This window comes from Mustela erminea, chromosome 11 (assembly GCF_009829155.1).
Source record: "Mustela erminea isolate mMusErm1 chromosome 11, mMusErm1.Pri, whole genome shotgun sequence".
NCBI classification, from domain to species: domain Eukaryota; kingdom Metazoa; phylum Chordata; class Mammalia; order Carnivora; family Mustelidae; genus Mustela; species Mustela erminea.
In genome coordinates this window covers 47,951,186-47,966,710 of record NC_045624.1, presented here as the reverse complement: position 1 = coordinate 47,966,710, position 15,525 = coordinate 47,951,186, and the positions used below count along the sequence as shown (strand labels likewise).

General features: G+C 36.7%; 1 protein-coding gene across 10 annotated transcripts in view; it reads left to right on the top strand.

The window, feature by feature from the left end:
* Positions 1-15,525, top strand: part of TAX1BP1 (Tax1 binding protein 1) — an 83,214-nt gene that overhangs the window by 48,011 nt on the left and 19,678 nt on the right. For 3 of the 10 annotated variants that reach the window (XM_032305138.1, XM_032305134.1, XM_032305132.1), the window contains exons 9-14: positions 118-342; positions 889-1,035; positions 2,650-2,773; positions 3,984-4,090; positions 7,613-7,738; positions 11,828-11,899. In XM_032305138.1, the coding sequence (XP_032161029.1) occupies positions 118-342; positions 889-1,035; positions 2,650-2,773; positions 3,984-4,090; positions 7,613-7,738; positions 11,828-11,899 (801 nt within the window). The remainder of the gene's footprint in view (positions 1-117; positions 343-888; positions 1,036-2,649; positions 2,774-3,983; positions 4,091-7,612; positions 7,739-11,827; positions 11,900-15,525) is intronic. The other 7 variants (XM_032305141.1, XM_032305137.1, XM_032305136.1 and 4 more) reach the window with 3 other exon arrangements.

Below are 15,525 nucleotides of genomic sequence, written 5' to 3'. Positions count from 1 at the left end.
AAACAAACAAACAAAAAACCAATTTAAAATTTTGGATGTGTTGAAATATTAAAAATGGTTTCTGCTTTTTTTAATTTAATGGTTTTATTGTAAATATATTTATCTACTTTTCTTCAGGAGGATACCTTTTCTTTAAAGGAGCAACTTCGTAAAGCAGAGGAGCAGGTTCAGGCAACTCGGCAAGAAGTTGTCTTTCTGGCTAAAGAACTTAGTGATGCTGTAAATGTGCGAGATAAAACAATGGCAGATCTGCATACTGCACGCTTGGAAAATGAGAAAGTAAAAAAGCAGTTAGCTGATGCAGTGGCAGAACTTAAACTGAACTCTGTGAAGAAAGACCAGGTAAAAGTGGGTTAATTTTGATTATTCATTTGATCAAAAACTCACTACAAGCTTAATAGGTATGTCATAATAGGTCAGATTCCGTACACAGAAATTTAAATTTCTATTCATTTCATTTAGTCATTATAACTTCTTCAGTGGAAATTAATGTAACTTTAAGGAAAATGTAGGTAGGCTAATGCCTAATGGTTAGTAAGAACTGCTCTATTGTTAAACTTTCTGATGTCAGTTATATATTGCTTTGTTTGGAATTTCTTATTTATTAGCTTCATAAAGTGGTATTATGGTTATTTAACAGGGTAATACTTACTCCTCTGGAGGTAGATTGTTCTTCTCTAGTTTTTTAATGAGCCTTAGTCCTAAGAATATAAAGCTGGGTTTATTAGGAGCTAATGTAGCTCTGTTGCCAAAACTCTAAAACAAATAAAAATTAAAAGCCAGAAAAAAGCAAAAATGAAGTTGGGATTTACTCTTACATTATGAGATAGGAGATTTTTAACTTTTTTTTTTTTTTAAAGCAGAAGTGTGTGTGTATTTTTGTCATAGGAAAAGACTGATACACTGGAACATGAACTGAGAAGAGAAGTTGAAGATTTGAAACTTCGTCTTCAGATGGCAGCAGATCATTATAAAGAAAAATTCAAGGAGTGCCAGAGGCTCCAAAAACAAATAAACAAACTTTCAGACCAATCAGTAAGGACAGTTTAATGTATATCTGATACTTCTCTTATCACTATTTTTGTTTACAAATCAAATTTATAATACTCTAAAGTTTCATTTATGTAAGTAATCTCTATACCCCTCATGGGCCTCTAATTCATGACCTGAGATCAAGAGTCATATACTCTTTCAACTGAGCCAGTCAGGTGCCCCCAGATTTATAATACTCTAAATATCAACCTTTTGGATAAAATTTATCTCTGCTGATTAGAAGTCATTGGTCTGATTTGAAGTCTTTGGTCTAATATTGTAATGATACATATTTTTTTTGATCTGGAGTTCTTATTTGCTGGAAAACCAACAAAGGAAGCAAGGATAGCAGCAGGCAGAAGAAAACAGGAGGGAGGTCCTTTTTACTTGACCATTTCCCTCTAAATTCTTTTTTTTTAAAGATACTATTTATTTGACAGAGAGATCACAAGTAGGCAGAGAGGCAGGCAGAGAGAGAGGAGGAAGCAGGCTCCCCGCTGAGCAGAAAGCCCGATGTGGGACTTGATCCCAGGACCCTGAGATCATGACCTGAGCTGAAGGCAGCGGTTTAACCCACTGAGCCACCCAGGCGCCCCTCCCTCTAAATTCTTGATAAATGTCTTCACTTAAAAACTATATGTATTGGATCGTTCCTTACAACAGTGATGCTTGTCCTCAGTGTGGTTCACCATTGGTTATCCCCAGGGTAATAGATATTTTCTCAGTTTTCATTGTTGGGTTCTTCCATCCTATTCATAATCACTAGATTAGGAAGAGTTAATGTTAGCTAGTTGTTTTATATTCCATTTGAGAGTGGGTAAGCAGATTTAATGAAGAAGAAATTATTTCTGTTCTGATGCGTGTTTTAATGTGGGTCCTTAAATTGTACCTAATTTAAGGTTTGCTATGTAATAGAATGCTGGAAGTGGAGAAACATATTTAAAATCTGTAGTTGATACGAGGTTCTCAAAATTTATTGTAAACATGGTTTTATTTGTATTCTATATGGTACAAATGATTTTTTGCCCCCAAGATCTTATTTAGGGGCGCCTGGGTGGCTCAGTTGGTTAAGTGTCTGTTTTCAGCTCAGGTTGAAAAATAAAGATTTTATTTATTTATTAGAGAGAGATCATGAGTGGGGTGGGGGAGTGCAGATGGAGAAGTAGACTCCCCTCTAAGTATGGAGCCCAGCATGGGGCTTAATCCCAGCACTCTGGGATCATGACCTGTGCTGAAGTCAGGTACTTAACCAGCTGAGCCACCCAGGTGGCTCACAGAAATGGATGTAGTAAACTAGAAAGGCTTTTGAGTTTGACCACATGTATGGGTTTGGGTTTGGGGCCTGTTAAGTATATTAATGACTTTATAGTAGGTGACCTAGGAGATTTCTGTGTCTTTTTTGGGGTAGTGTTTTGATGATTTGACAAGGAAAACCAAAATAAAGTTTTTTCTTCTGTAACATTTAGGTCAGTTAGTAAAATGATGTGTGTTACCTTTGGTTTTTGTTGGTCTTCAAGACAATACCGGCTTCGTGGACTTCTCAGGATTTCTTTATGGCAATTACTGATGGAAGGAAACACAACTCCTGTAATAATTTATTGTTAATATTTTGCATAGGCCAATAGCAACAGTGTCTTAACAAAGAAAATTGGGAGTCAGCAAAAAGTGAATGATGCCTCTATAAACACAGACCCAGCTACTACTGCCTCTCCTATAGATGTAAAGCCACCACCTTCTGCAGGTAAAAGTTTTTCAGACCTTTTTATGTAGTGTTCTGCCTTGACAAGTATTGATACTTATTTATACTGCCTTGTTCCAGGTATAAGGGAGTTTCTAAAAATTCTTGTGAGAGGATTAAGGCAGTGATAAAGTAGGAGTCTAAAAGTAAGAAAGTCATGCATGTGAAATATACAAAATGTATGAACCTAGTATTTATCTTCCTGAGAATATTCAGAAGTATTAAATGAACTACAGTTTGTAAGCTTAGATGCTTATAGCAACAGTTAGGCTATAGGACAAAAATCAGTGATTGAATTTTTAATTAATAGCCCACTAAAATCTATGGAATTTTTATGGAACTTTAATTATACGGTTCTGTTGCGGGGGGAATAAATCCCCTGTTGATGGTCTTATTTTTTTTTAATGACTGCTGCTACTACTACTTTTTTTTTTTTTTTAAACTTCTTTGGATCATACACTAACTTCTGGTTAGTGTACCTGTTGGAAAAATTAAATTATTATTAGTTTATTAGAGAACAGATTAGAAAGACATAGTGAATGTATAAACAACATGAAAAATTTGAATTAACTCTAGGTTTTCATTTGCCCTGATTTTTTTTTTTTTTTCACCTTAGGTTAAACATTTGACAATAATGAAAGTCAGCACTAGAGTATATAAAAATACATTTCCTTCTATAGTGTTGGCGTAATGGCTGTTTTAGACTTTCTAATGTATTGTAAACTTCCCATGCTATTAAATATTTAGTTATATTCAGCCACTGTAGAATAAGATCCCGACTTCCCATTTCTGTACAAACTCTGTAGCATCTAGAGTGGTGTTGTGTAAATTACTTACTTAATAAGACTTGAATAGTAATGAAGGACTAGAAAAATGATTTAAAGTGATTTTTTCAGAGAGTGTGGCTTTCTACTTACCCTGTCTATTCAGTTACATGAAAACAAGTGTGCCATTTAAGAACTATTTTTAGTTAATTAAACAAATAATGATCCTTTCATTATTGAATATGAACTTGTTTCTGGCCAAACATATAAAAAATTCTCATGTAGAGTTTATATTATCTTTCTTTAGTGTGTGAATAGATGTTCTCAAATATTTTTCTCCTTTAGTATTCTATTTGTTTCACAGTATACTTACCTTTAAGTCATTCTGAACAGGAGGACAATATAAGGGGCAAAAATAAGTTTTCATTATAATATTTTCTGCCTTGTAGTAGCTGAGACAGATTCTGACATGGTAACAAAGGGACAAATCTGTGAAATGACCAAAGAAATTGCTGACAAAACAGAAAAATACAATAAATGTAGACAACTCTTGCAGGTAAGCTAGCTTTCTTGTAAATGAAAGATTTATTAGATATAATGACTTAACCTTTGTTGTTTGGATTTTTTCTTTAAATTCTGGGTGTGTTTACCACTTCTCCCCATACCCATTTACTTAGTCCCCCCCCCCCTTTTTTTTTTTAAGATTTTGTTTATTTGACACTGAGAACACAGGCAGGGGGAGCTGCAGGGAGAGGGAGAAGCAGGCTGCCTCATCAGGGGCTCAGTCCAGGACCCTGGGATCATGATCTGAGCTGAAGGCTGCCTCTTAACTGACTTAGTCACCCAGGTGCCCTCTTAGTTTCACTTTTGGGATGATGAAAGGGGGTTGTTCTCTGTATCTGCTCATGTAGGCCTGTGTGTAAAATCATGATCCTAAAATTTTTTATTGACCTAGTGTCCTTTCTTGGTATTGGGCAAGTGATTAATTGAGATTGGTTATTTTTGTTTGTCTTATAAGGACACATTGAATATATATCCTTGAACTTGGAACTTCATAAAGGGAAGTATTTTTTTTCACATTTACTATAATAGCAAAGAATTTTAGGATATCTTAAAGTAACCAGATTTACAAAGTGGAAAAAGAGAATGTTAATCAGATGAGCTATTGCCTTCATGATGTTAACTGTTTTGACTGTTTTTTTTTTTTTTTTTTTTTTTTTTTTTTTAAGATTTTTATTTATTTGTTAGAGAGAGAGAGATACAGAGCGCAAGCACAGGCAGACAGAGTGGCAGACTAGAGGCAGAGGGAGAAGCAGGCTCCCTGCCGAGCAAGGAGCCCGATGTGGGACTCGATCCCAGGACGCTGGGATCATGACCTGAGCCGAAGGCAGCCGCTTAACCAACTGAGCCACCCAGGCGTCCCTGTTTTGACTGTTTTAAACTGTATTCTTCATTCATTTCAGTTTTGCAACTGGTAGGGTTCACTCCTGGAGTATTTAAAGGATAAAGGGAAAATGCTTCTCATTTATGCCTGATTTGGAGAAGGGAGGCAAAGGTGTTTTGTGTTTGTGTGGGTGATTTTTGTTCATTTTTTTGTGTATGTTTCTCCATGCCTGTAGAGAGGGAAAGGATGTTTAGAACTATAGAATGAAGTTCATACATGAGTTCAGTGTTACTGTAGTGATTGATTTAAAACATTTTGTCAGTGCCTTTTAATAATTAATCTCTTAAACTTTATTTTTAAAAAGATTTTATTTATTTGAGAGAGGGATTGCAAGAGAGCATGAATAGGGGATGGGGAAAGGGAGCAGGGAGCCCATGGGGCTGGATCCCAGGACCCTGAAATCATGACCTGAGCCAAAGGCAGATGCTTAACCGAGCCACCCAGGTGCCCCAAATCCTTTAAATTTTAAACATTTTCGTTGCTTCAGAGGATCCTTCCTTCTGTAGAAGAATTGATTGATTAGAAGAGTTTTACCCTTGAGTTTGGAGTAGTTGTTTGTAAGGGACTAAACTTTTTTCATCAAATCTGAAATAATTCTAGATGAATATTTTTTTTTTTTTTTAAAGATTTTATTTATTTATTTGAGAGAGAAACAGTGAGAGAGAGCATGAGCGAGGAGAAGGTCAGAGAGCGAAGCAGACTCCCCATGGAGCTGGGAGCCTGATGCGGGACTCGATCCCGGGACTCCGGGATCATGACCTGAGCCGAAGGCAGTCGTCCAACCAACTGAGCCACCCAGGCGTCCCGAGATGAATATTTTTTTAAATGTCATTTTATAATGTTATTGATAAAATGTGCTAATGTTAAAAATTTCTTCAAGGTGTTTTCCCCCCACAGCCCTACCTTTTGTACAGTTTGTGTAAATTCAGTTGGATGGTTTATATTTTTTTGGTCCTCTTTCAGCATAATTAATTTGAAATTATCCATGTTGCTTATATTGATAGTTCATTCCTTTTTATTGGGAGAGTTATGATCTTTTGCTATTTTAAAAATTGAGTTCATTTTATTTTATTATTCAGAGATTGTATTTATTTGGCAGACAGAGATCACAAGTAGGCAGAGAGAGGAGAAAGCAGGCTCCCTGCTGAGCAGAGATCCTGATGCAGGGCTCTATCCCAGGACGCTGAGATCATGACTTGAGCTGAAGGCAGAGGCTTAACCCACTGAGCCACCCAGGCGCCCAGAGAGAGAGAGAGAGAGAGAGAGAACGAACATGAACACGAAGATGAATGAATGAGAATGAATCTTAAGCACACTCCATTCTGTTCTAAGAAATATTTACCTAATCCAACTTGTAAAGATTTTCTCCTATCTTCTATAAGTTTTATAGTCTCAGGTATTTCACATTTAGGTCTGTTTCATTTTATTTTTGTGTGTGGTGTGATGTATGGTGTGTATTGTAATGGATATTAACTTGATCTAGTATTTGTTAAAGATTTTTCCTCAGTTGTATTGCTTAAAGCCTATTTTTAAACTTTTACTTTGAATATAAGACATTCAAAATGAAATTCCCCAATTTACCCTTTTGTCATGATTTGTAACATTCTGGGTTGTAGAGGAGAAGTGGTGTATATGAAGTCAGCCTAGAGGCACCTGGGTGGCTCAGTCTTTTAAGTGTCTGCTTTCAGCTCTGGTCATGATTTCCAGTTCCTGGGATTTAGCCCGGTGTCGGGCTCCCTGTTCAGCCCCGAACTTGCTTTCTCCCTTTCCCCCAGCACTCCCCCTGCTTGTGATTGCTCTCTTACTCTGTATCAAATAAATAATAAAATCTTTAAAAAAGGAAAAAAGAGTCAGCCTAGAGATTATCTTGGTCAGGAAATTCCAGTGTCTGGAAGCAGCTGTCATTATAATCATACTAGTTTTTATTTCTTCCCGTTGTGAAATCTTATGGCAGTATAGAAATAAAGAATAAAGATGGTAAAAGGTACCATCATGATCCTGATTCCAAGAGATAAGAGATATTAATACTTTATATTTTTCTACACAGCACTATATAGAGATCATAAAAAATTGTGTTAACTTTTTAAAAATAGGATTATACTATATATTCTGGTTTTTGCAGCATACTATTTTCAGCTAATGTATCTTGACATTTTTACTTGTTAATTTGTAGATCTGTGTTCTTTTAAATATATACTGTTCAGTTTCAGAGATTTAAAAGGATTTGTCCCATCTTCACTGACATTTGCTTTTTTCGTTTTTTTTTTTTTTAATTTTTTAAACATTTGGTTATTTCAGTGTTTACTCTGTTAAAACAATGTTATAATGAGGGGTGCCTGGGTGGCTCAGTGGGTTAAAGCCTCTCCTTTCGGCTCAGGTCATGATCCCAGGGTTCTGGGATCGAGCACCCACATCGGGCTCTTTGCTCAGGAGGGAGCTTGCTTTCCTTCCTCTCTCTCTGCCTGCCTCTCTGCCTACTTCTGATCTCTTGTCTGTCAAATAAATAAATAAAATCTTTAAAAAAAAAACCAAACAGTGTTATAATGAAACATTCAGCACATCTAAATATGTTTATATAGATACTGGTTTTACTTGGATTTAAAATCTTTTGGTAATTATGCTAATTTTGTTTAGGATGAGAAAACAAAATGCAGTAAGTATGCTGATGAACTTGCAAAAATGGAACTGAAATGGAAAGAACAAGTGAAGATTGCTGAAAGTGTAAAACTAGCATTAACTGAAGTAGAGGACAGTTACAGAGTAAGTTTGGTATTTGTATAGCTTGAACCACGGTGTACTTGGTACTGTTGCGAATATGTTAATTTTTACCAATCTAATGGACAGTTTCAGTATAGATAATTGGAATTTGTATTTTTGTGTATAAATAAAAATATACTACGTATTTAGTTGAGTGTATTTAGCCAATTAACGATGAGCTGAGAAAATAAATACTCCTGTGCATTGCCATTGTGGGTTTAATTTTTATGTACTCAGTTGGCTAATTAAAATTATATTTTAAAATCATGCTTAGTTTCTAAGGAAACGTGATCATTTCATTATCCTGTTCACTTAGAAACAAACATGAACGTGTATGTAAAATTAGGGTCTTTACATTTTTGTGGGAGCATAGTAATATATGATCAGTAAAATTTATGTAAAAGTTATTAAGTGATCACCAGATGTGTTACTTGTGATCCTAAAAAATACTGCAAAGTGATACAATCTTAATTAAGATTATTTTTGCCAATGTAACATTAGGCAACAAACAAGCCCAAATGGTAAATGGTATTTGTAAGACAGAAAAAAATTAGCAGGCTTTCCACCAATTAGGAGGAAAATATTTTTGTTTTAAGGAATAAAGTATAATGTTAACATATTTTGAAATAGATATGTAACTATAATATGCATATTGTGTGTGTGACTAAAGACCAGGAAGTTCTAAATGATTTAACTTAGCTATACTATAGCTAATTGTACTTACGATCTAATTTTTAAATGTGGTATTCTTAAAGGCACTGAGAATTTAGGTTTCCCCCTAAGGGCTGAAGAAGGTGGCACATTATAGGTAATTTTACTGTTAGTTCTTCTTTATCTTCATTTACTGTCAGAATGAAAATTCCAAACTTTTAATCATGAGATCATCATTTCTGAGAACCCTGTGGATATTGTTTCAATGGCTGGCTGCTTCCCTTAATATTTATTAAGTGTGAATACTGAATTTACATGAACTTTTATCTTTGCATATTGACTAGAAAAAAAAAGTAAAATTAAAGCCTGCTATGTAGAGAGAGCTAGCAGGCGCTCGCTCGCTATGTTAGCTCTTACGTGGGTGATCAAATAAGTAAGGCACAGTGCTGTGTATGCTTTACGAGTTTATAATCTAATAGGGATTGTTAGAAGTAGAATAGTGATACTCAGAACTCTTTGACATTCACGACCCAGATAATCACCTGCAATCCTGTGGGAAACTAATGTTTTTATTTTTTAGTTCATTTAGTTCCTGATAAAAGTGAGCATCCGAATTAAACATTATAGATTATGCAGTTGGTATAAGTGCATAGCTTTTTATTTAGTGCCTTCCCCTTATTTTGTACTGTTTAGAACAGATATTCACTAGACAAGGCAAAATGGGATGATGTTTTAGATGAATGGTAAGTCTAATTAATGAGGTGTCATAGGGCTGTTTCCAGTGGAATATTTAGGAGTTCAGCATGAAGAAATCCAGCCTTTGAAAGACCAAACTGGAGGGAAGGGGAAGCAGAGCTGGGAAAAGAAAGAAGCATTACTCTAAGCAGATTGGAAAACATTCATATAAGTTTGGAGGTGAAAAGTGGAGAGCAGCATAGCCTGGAAATTTTGGGCAGTCTGGAGTAATAGGACTTTAATTTCTGTGGTGGAATAGATTGGACTTAAAAACTAGATCAAAGCCACAGTTTTGGGGGTCCTAAAATGGATTTTGGGTGCTGTGTGCTCCTGAGAATTCCCTAGGAGCAAAGATACCCAACTATATTAGGTCTTTCTGAAAACAGTTGGGTAACCCTGAGAGGATTTTATAGGTGGGAAGGTGTTTGAAGGTAAGAAAATTAGAAGTAGTTTCACAGGCAGCAACCTCTTTGACCTCTGCCGCAGCAACATCTTCCTAGGAACAACGCAAAAGGCAAGGGAAGCAAGGGCAAAAATGAACTATTGGGATTTCATCAAGATCAAAAGCTTTTGCACAGCAAAGGAAACAGTTAACAAAATCAAAAGACAACTGACAGAATGGGAGAAGATATTTGCAAACGACATATCAGATAAAGGACTAGTGTCCAGAATCTATAAAGAACTTAGCAAACTCAACACCCAAAGAACAAATAATCCAATCAAGAAATGGGCAGAGGACATGAACAGACATTTCTGCAAAGAAGACATCCAGATGGCCAACAGACACATGAAAAAGTGCTCCATATCACTCGGCATCAGGGAAATACAAATCAAAACCACAATGAGATATCACCTCACACCAGTCAGAATGGCTAAAATCAACAAGTCAGGAAATGACAGATGCTGGCGAGGATGCGGAGAAAGGGGAACCCTCCTACACTGTTGGTGGGAATGCAAACTGGTGCAGCCACTCTGGAAAACAGCATGGAGGTTCCTCAAAATGTTGAAAATAGAACTGCCCTATGACCCAGCAATTGCACTATTGGGTATTTACCCTAAGGATACAAACGTAGTGATCCAAAGGGGCACATGCACCCGAATGTTTATAGCAGCAATGTCCACAATAGCCAAACTATGGAAAGAACCTAGATGTCCATCAACAGATGAATGGATCAAGAAGATGTGGTATATATACACAATGGAATACTATGCAGCCATCAAAAGAAATGAAATCTTGCCATTTGCGACAACATGGATGGAACTAGAGCGTATCATGCTTAGCGAAATAAGTCAAGCAGAGAAAGACAACTATCATATGATCTCCCTGATACGAGGAAGTGGTGATGCAACATGGGGGCTTAAGTGGGTAGGAGAAGAATAAATGAAACAAGATGGGATTGGGAGGGAGACAAACCATAAGTGACTTTTAATCTCACAAAACAAACTGAGGGTTGCTGGGGGGAGGGGGTTTGGGAGAAGGGGGTGGGATTATGGACATTGGGGAGGGTATGTGCTTTGGTGAGTGCTGTGAAGTGTGTAAACCTGGTGATTCACAGACCTGTACCCCTGGGGATAGAGTATCATGCCTCCATCAGAAAGGATGAATACCCAACTTTTGTAGCAACATGGACGGGACTGGAAGAGATTATGCTGAGTGAAATAAGTCCAGCAGAGAGAGTCAATTATCATATGGTTTCACTTATTTGTGGAGCATAACAAATAGCATGGAGGACATGGGGACTTAGAGTGGAGAAGGGAGTTGGGGGAAATTGGAAGGGGAGGTGAACCATGAGAGACTATGGACTCTGAAAAACAATCTGAGGGTTTTGAAGGGACGGGGGGTGGGAGGTTGGGGTACCAGGTGGTGAGTATTATAGAGGGCACGGATTGCATGGAGCACGGGGTGTGGTGCAAAAATAATGAATACTGTTATGCTGGAAATAAAAAAAAAAAAAAAAAAGAAGTAGTTTCAGAATTACTTGGTAAAGAGCACCCCCTTGCGTGCTTATCTGATGACTTGAGTGTATCAAGGAAAGTTTTGAAAGGCATCCTTAGGGAAAAATAATTGAAAAATAAGTTTGTGTTTGTATTCATAATGTTAAGTGAATGAATGACTTAAGAGACTGAAAATGTTGGGGAATGGAGGAAGAAGAGGGAGGAGTAAGTGTTACAACACTTCCTAGCTTCAGTCACAGTGGACTCTGAGATTGGTAATACCTGTTAACAAAAGTAAGAAAAGAAGGTTTGGGGCCTTTTGCCCTTAAAGTGTGGAAAGAACACTGAAAACATGTCACCCATCTGTTAAAAAGACAGGTTTGAAACTTGGGGAAGAAAGATAAGTGCCACGTGAGTTAATACTTGTGATTTTTTTCCCTTGGGGATTATAGTCGTGAAGGCATAGAAAAAAGAGAGTTTTGGGGGGAATACAGTGGGAAGCCGAAGAAGAAACTTTGGAGAACACTCTCATTTCTAATTGTGAAGAAGAAGCAGACACAAAAAAATCATGAGAGGATGATATTGTGGGAGAAATTGTGTGAGTAAGGGAAGTTGGTCAATAATGAGAAGTAACCTAGAGATGTCAGAGAAATACATCAAGAAAAATACATGGCTGTGGTAATAGGAATTTTGATAGAATGGTATAGACTTAATTCTTGGTGTGTAAGGAGAGAGTAGATAGTGAAAAAGATTAATAATTTCTTTTTTCAGCTTCAGTTGGCAGAGAAAGACAAAGAAATAAGTGGTCTAACTTCTCGTTTGGAAAACCTCTCCAGGGAAAAGGTATTGAACAGTGTACTTCAGAAATCTTTCAGGGGTGTCTATGTGTCTGTTTATGTGTGTCTGGTGCTTGGTTTGATTGTTTTTGTTTCTGGTGCTTGGTTTCCACTCAAGTCATAGTCTCACTGTGTGTGTGGGACTCTGCTCTCAGCACAGAGACTGCTTGATATCCTTGCTCTTCCCCCTGCTTGTGCATGGAAGGGTGGTGTGGCGGGGGGAGATGCCTGCGCATGTTCCCAAATAAATAAATAAAATCATTTAAAAAAAAATGATGACAGTGAATGACAGTACAGCTTTATGAAGACACCCATCTTAGAGTCATGTGAGGGTGGTTTTGAAAAAAGTTAAATGAATAAAGACTGAAACAGATGTCAGTCCTCACAGTGGAGAATGTTTTCAGTTAAATAATTTTATTTTTAAAAATGATGTATTTTTAAAGATAACAAGCAGAGTTGGGGAGCAGAAGGAGAAGGGGGAGAGGGGATCGCAGGTTCCGCACCCATCTCAGGGTCCGATGTAGGGCTTGATCTCATGACCCTGAGGTCACGATCTGAGCCAAAATCAAGTTGAATACTTAATCACTGGAGCCACTCAGGCACCCCTAAATAATATTTTTTAAATATTTTACTTTACACAATGAGGAAAATGCTTAAGTGTTGAAATTTAACTTACATATTTTGTATTTAATAGTAAACAGATTTTATAATGTTTAAATTCAGGAATTAAAAAAATTTAAAAATTATACATAATGTCTATCTGGTTTTCTTTTGTGTTAGGAAACATTTTAGACATTTTAATGATCTGTAGCATAACCTGACATTGAAACAGAGCATAGATTTATAATACAAAACATGCTGTAGTACAACATTTCTCCAGGTGTGGTTTGAGCTCCTTTAGGGGGTCCCCATCCCCTTTTAGAGGTCTATAAAATGAAACTATTTCACAGTTATTTGCTTTATTTCCTCCTGTTACTTATACACACACACCCACACACACACCCACACACACACGTATGTGTATATGTATGTATATATGTCCCCCCACCACTGTGTTACATTTATATGCTGGTGTGTAAGCAGTGGTATGTTTTGAATTAAGGCAGTTGCACCAAAGTGCATTGGTATGGTTACCATATTCTTCTTAAGTATTGCATTCACAGTTTTAAAAAAAAATCCAGTTTCACTTATGATGAAAAGTAAAATAATCTTATTGAAGCTTGACTTTGGAGTGTACATCTTTTTAGTATTCTGTGTTATGAAATTGGGAGATCCCCCAAAGCACTTTTACCTAATGAAGTATGATGGTTATCTTAAGGTGAAGCACTTGTGCAGTTGTTTGGGTTGTGAGCTGCACTAGCTGCTCTTTTCATAAGGTATCATTTCCATGTTAAAAGAATAACTCATAGACAAAATTTGGTTATTCAAAGTAGGATATTTGGCAGGTATTTTCTTGAAAAGAAGTGAAGCAAGCCTGTTAAAGGAAAAACAATTGGTAGTATTTGTTGCCAATGATAAAATTCAAGATTCTAAGCAAAAGCAAGAATTTTGGGCATCTTGTGTTTACTGTCATGAGCTTGATAATTCCCAGTGCTTACATTTCTTTTTTCTGTGCACACACTATGTCTGTCTTCCTGTCTTCTTACCTGACAGTCATCAGTATGAACTCTTTGGTCCGTGGATTTAGAATCTGTTATGTTTGGGTGCCTGGGTGGCTCAGTTGGTTGGGGGACTGCCTTTGGCTCAGGTCGTGGTCCTGAAGTCTGGGATCAAGTCCTGCATCAGGCTTTCTGCTTGGCGGGGAGTCTGCTTCTCCCTCTGGCTCTCCCCTTCTCGTGTTCTCTCTCTCTCATTCTCACTCTCTCAAATAAATAAATAGAATCTTTGAAGAAGAAATTTGTTATGTTCTTAGTTTGATTTTCCCGCATTCCAAGATTTGGTCAGTGGGAGCATTTTCACGCTGGTCCCTGATAAGCCCCAACATCAAAAGGATGTTGTTGATTTTTTTAGCACATAATACTTTTCTGGCATTGCAAGATATTCTAGTTCGTCTTATACCCTTCTTAACTCATCTTTGGAATTGTCTTTTTTTTTTTTTTTTTTTTTTTTTAAAGCTAGAAAGATGCCCTGGTCCAGCCCTGGAAGAATTAGTTCTTTTTCCAAGAAGTTTCTGGTTATTTACTAGTGGGAGATGGTATTTATAAATGAAAATACGAGCCCTAGGTGTGTCCATGATTACTGGTGCTCTTTGCTTCTAGATCTTTTCAGTGGGCAGAACTAAGAAACATTATTTTTTAGATATCACGAGTTCTGGTTGAACTCCACATGCTTCTTGCTTTCCTCATTTTCTATTTGTATACACACCTTCCACACTGAGAATCCTGGTGTCCAACAATACCAACACATATCTACTCATTTGCTAAATCTGATGATCCACATGAAACAGTTTCAGAATTGCTAGGGCCATATCACTCCGAGAAAGATGCCTGTTAAGAATAAAATTTGAGATTGTTTGGGTGAAGTTGGTTTTTTTTCCCCCTCTGTCTCCCTACACTTGAGCATATTCAGATAGCTTTTTCTTTTCTCCTTCCTTCACCCCCCTCTTTCTCCTCTTTCCTTTTCAGTGTGTGGTAATGCAAAATGGCAAGGGGGTTGAAAAGATTCCTGCAAATAAACAGTGGATTAAAGATAATTAAAACAGAACAAATCAAGAAGAGTGAGAAAATGGGTTTTTAAAATTTCTGGTATGAGGTTTTGGTCAGGTGTATTGGAAAGTTAAAACAACAGTGCTTTAATCAGGTCTGACAAGAAGTTGGCAAGGAATATATATATATATATATATATATGTGTATATATATATATATATATATAGGGGTACCTGGGTGGCTCAGTTAAGTGTCTGCCTTCAGCTCAGGTTATGATTCCAGGGTTCTGGGATTGAGCCCCACATCAGGCTCCCTGCTCAGCGGGGAGCCTGCTTCTTTCTCCCTCTTCTTCTGCTCCCCCTGCTTGTGCTCTCACTCCCTCTGTCAAGTAAGTAAATCTTTTTCTTTAAAAAAAAAAAAATATTCCAAGTGTTTCAGACAACTTTTTGAAATATGGAGTTACTTTCAGTATTGTTAATAAGAAACCCAGCTATAAGTGTATGTTGTGCTTAGAGAGATTAGCTAATGCTAGAAAGAAGCAGTCAAGATACTTTCTGTATTTTACCTGTATAAAATAAATATTTCCTATCTGGAAGATTTATATGTATAATTTATACATAAGATTATATAGAATTTATATAATTACATCCCTTCAATTCATATTTATGTATAAAATGTGTTTTATATCTACATATATATTTATTTTGATGTTTTATGCAGGATAAAGATAGTCCTGAGTGATTATAATCATTTGTAAGTTACTGAAATGGCTAAAACCACATACAACAATATAGTGACTATATTATGCTGTATTAACAAATTTCCCGAAAACTTAATGGCTCAAAATTAGTTATTTCACAGCTTCTGTGAGTAAGGAATTCAGGTATGGCTTAACTGGGTCCTCTGGCTTTAGACCTCTCACAAGACTGCAGTTAGGGTGTCAGATGGGGCTCAGTCACCTCGTGGATAGAGATTTGTTTCCATGGTA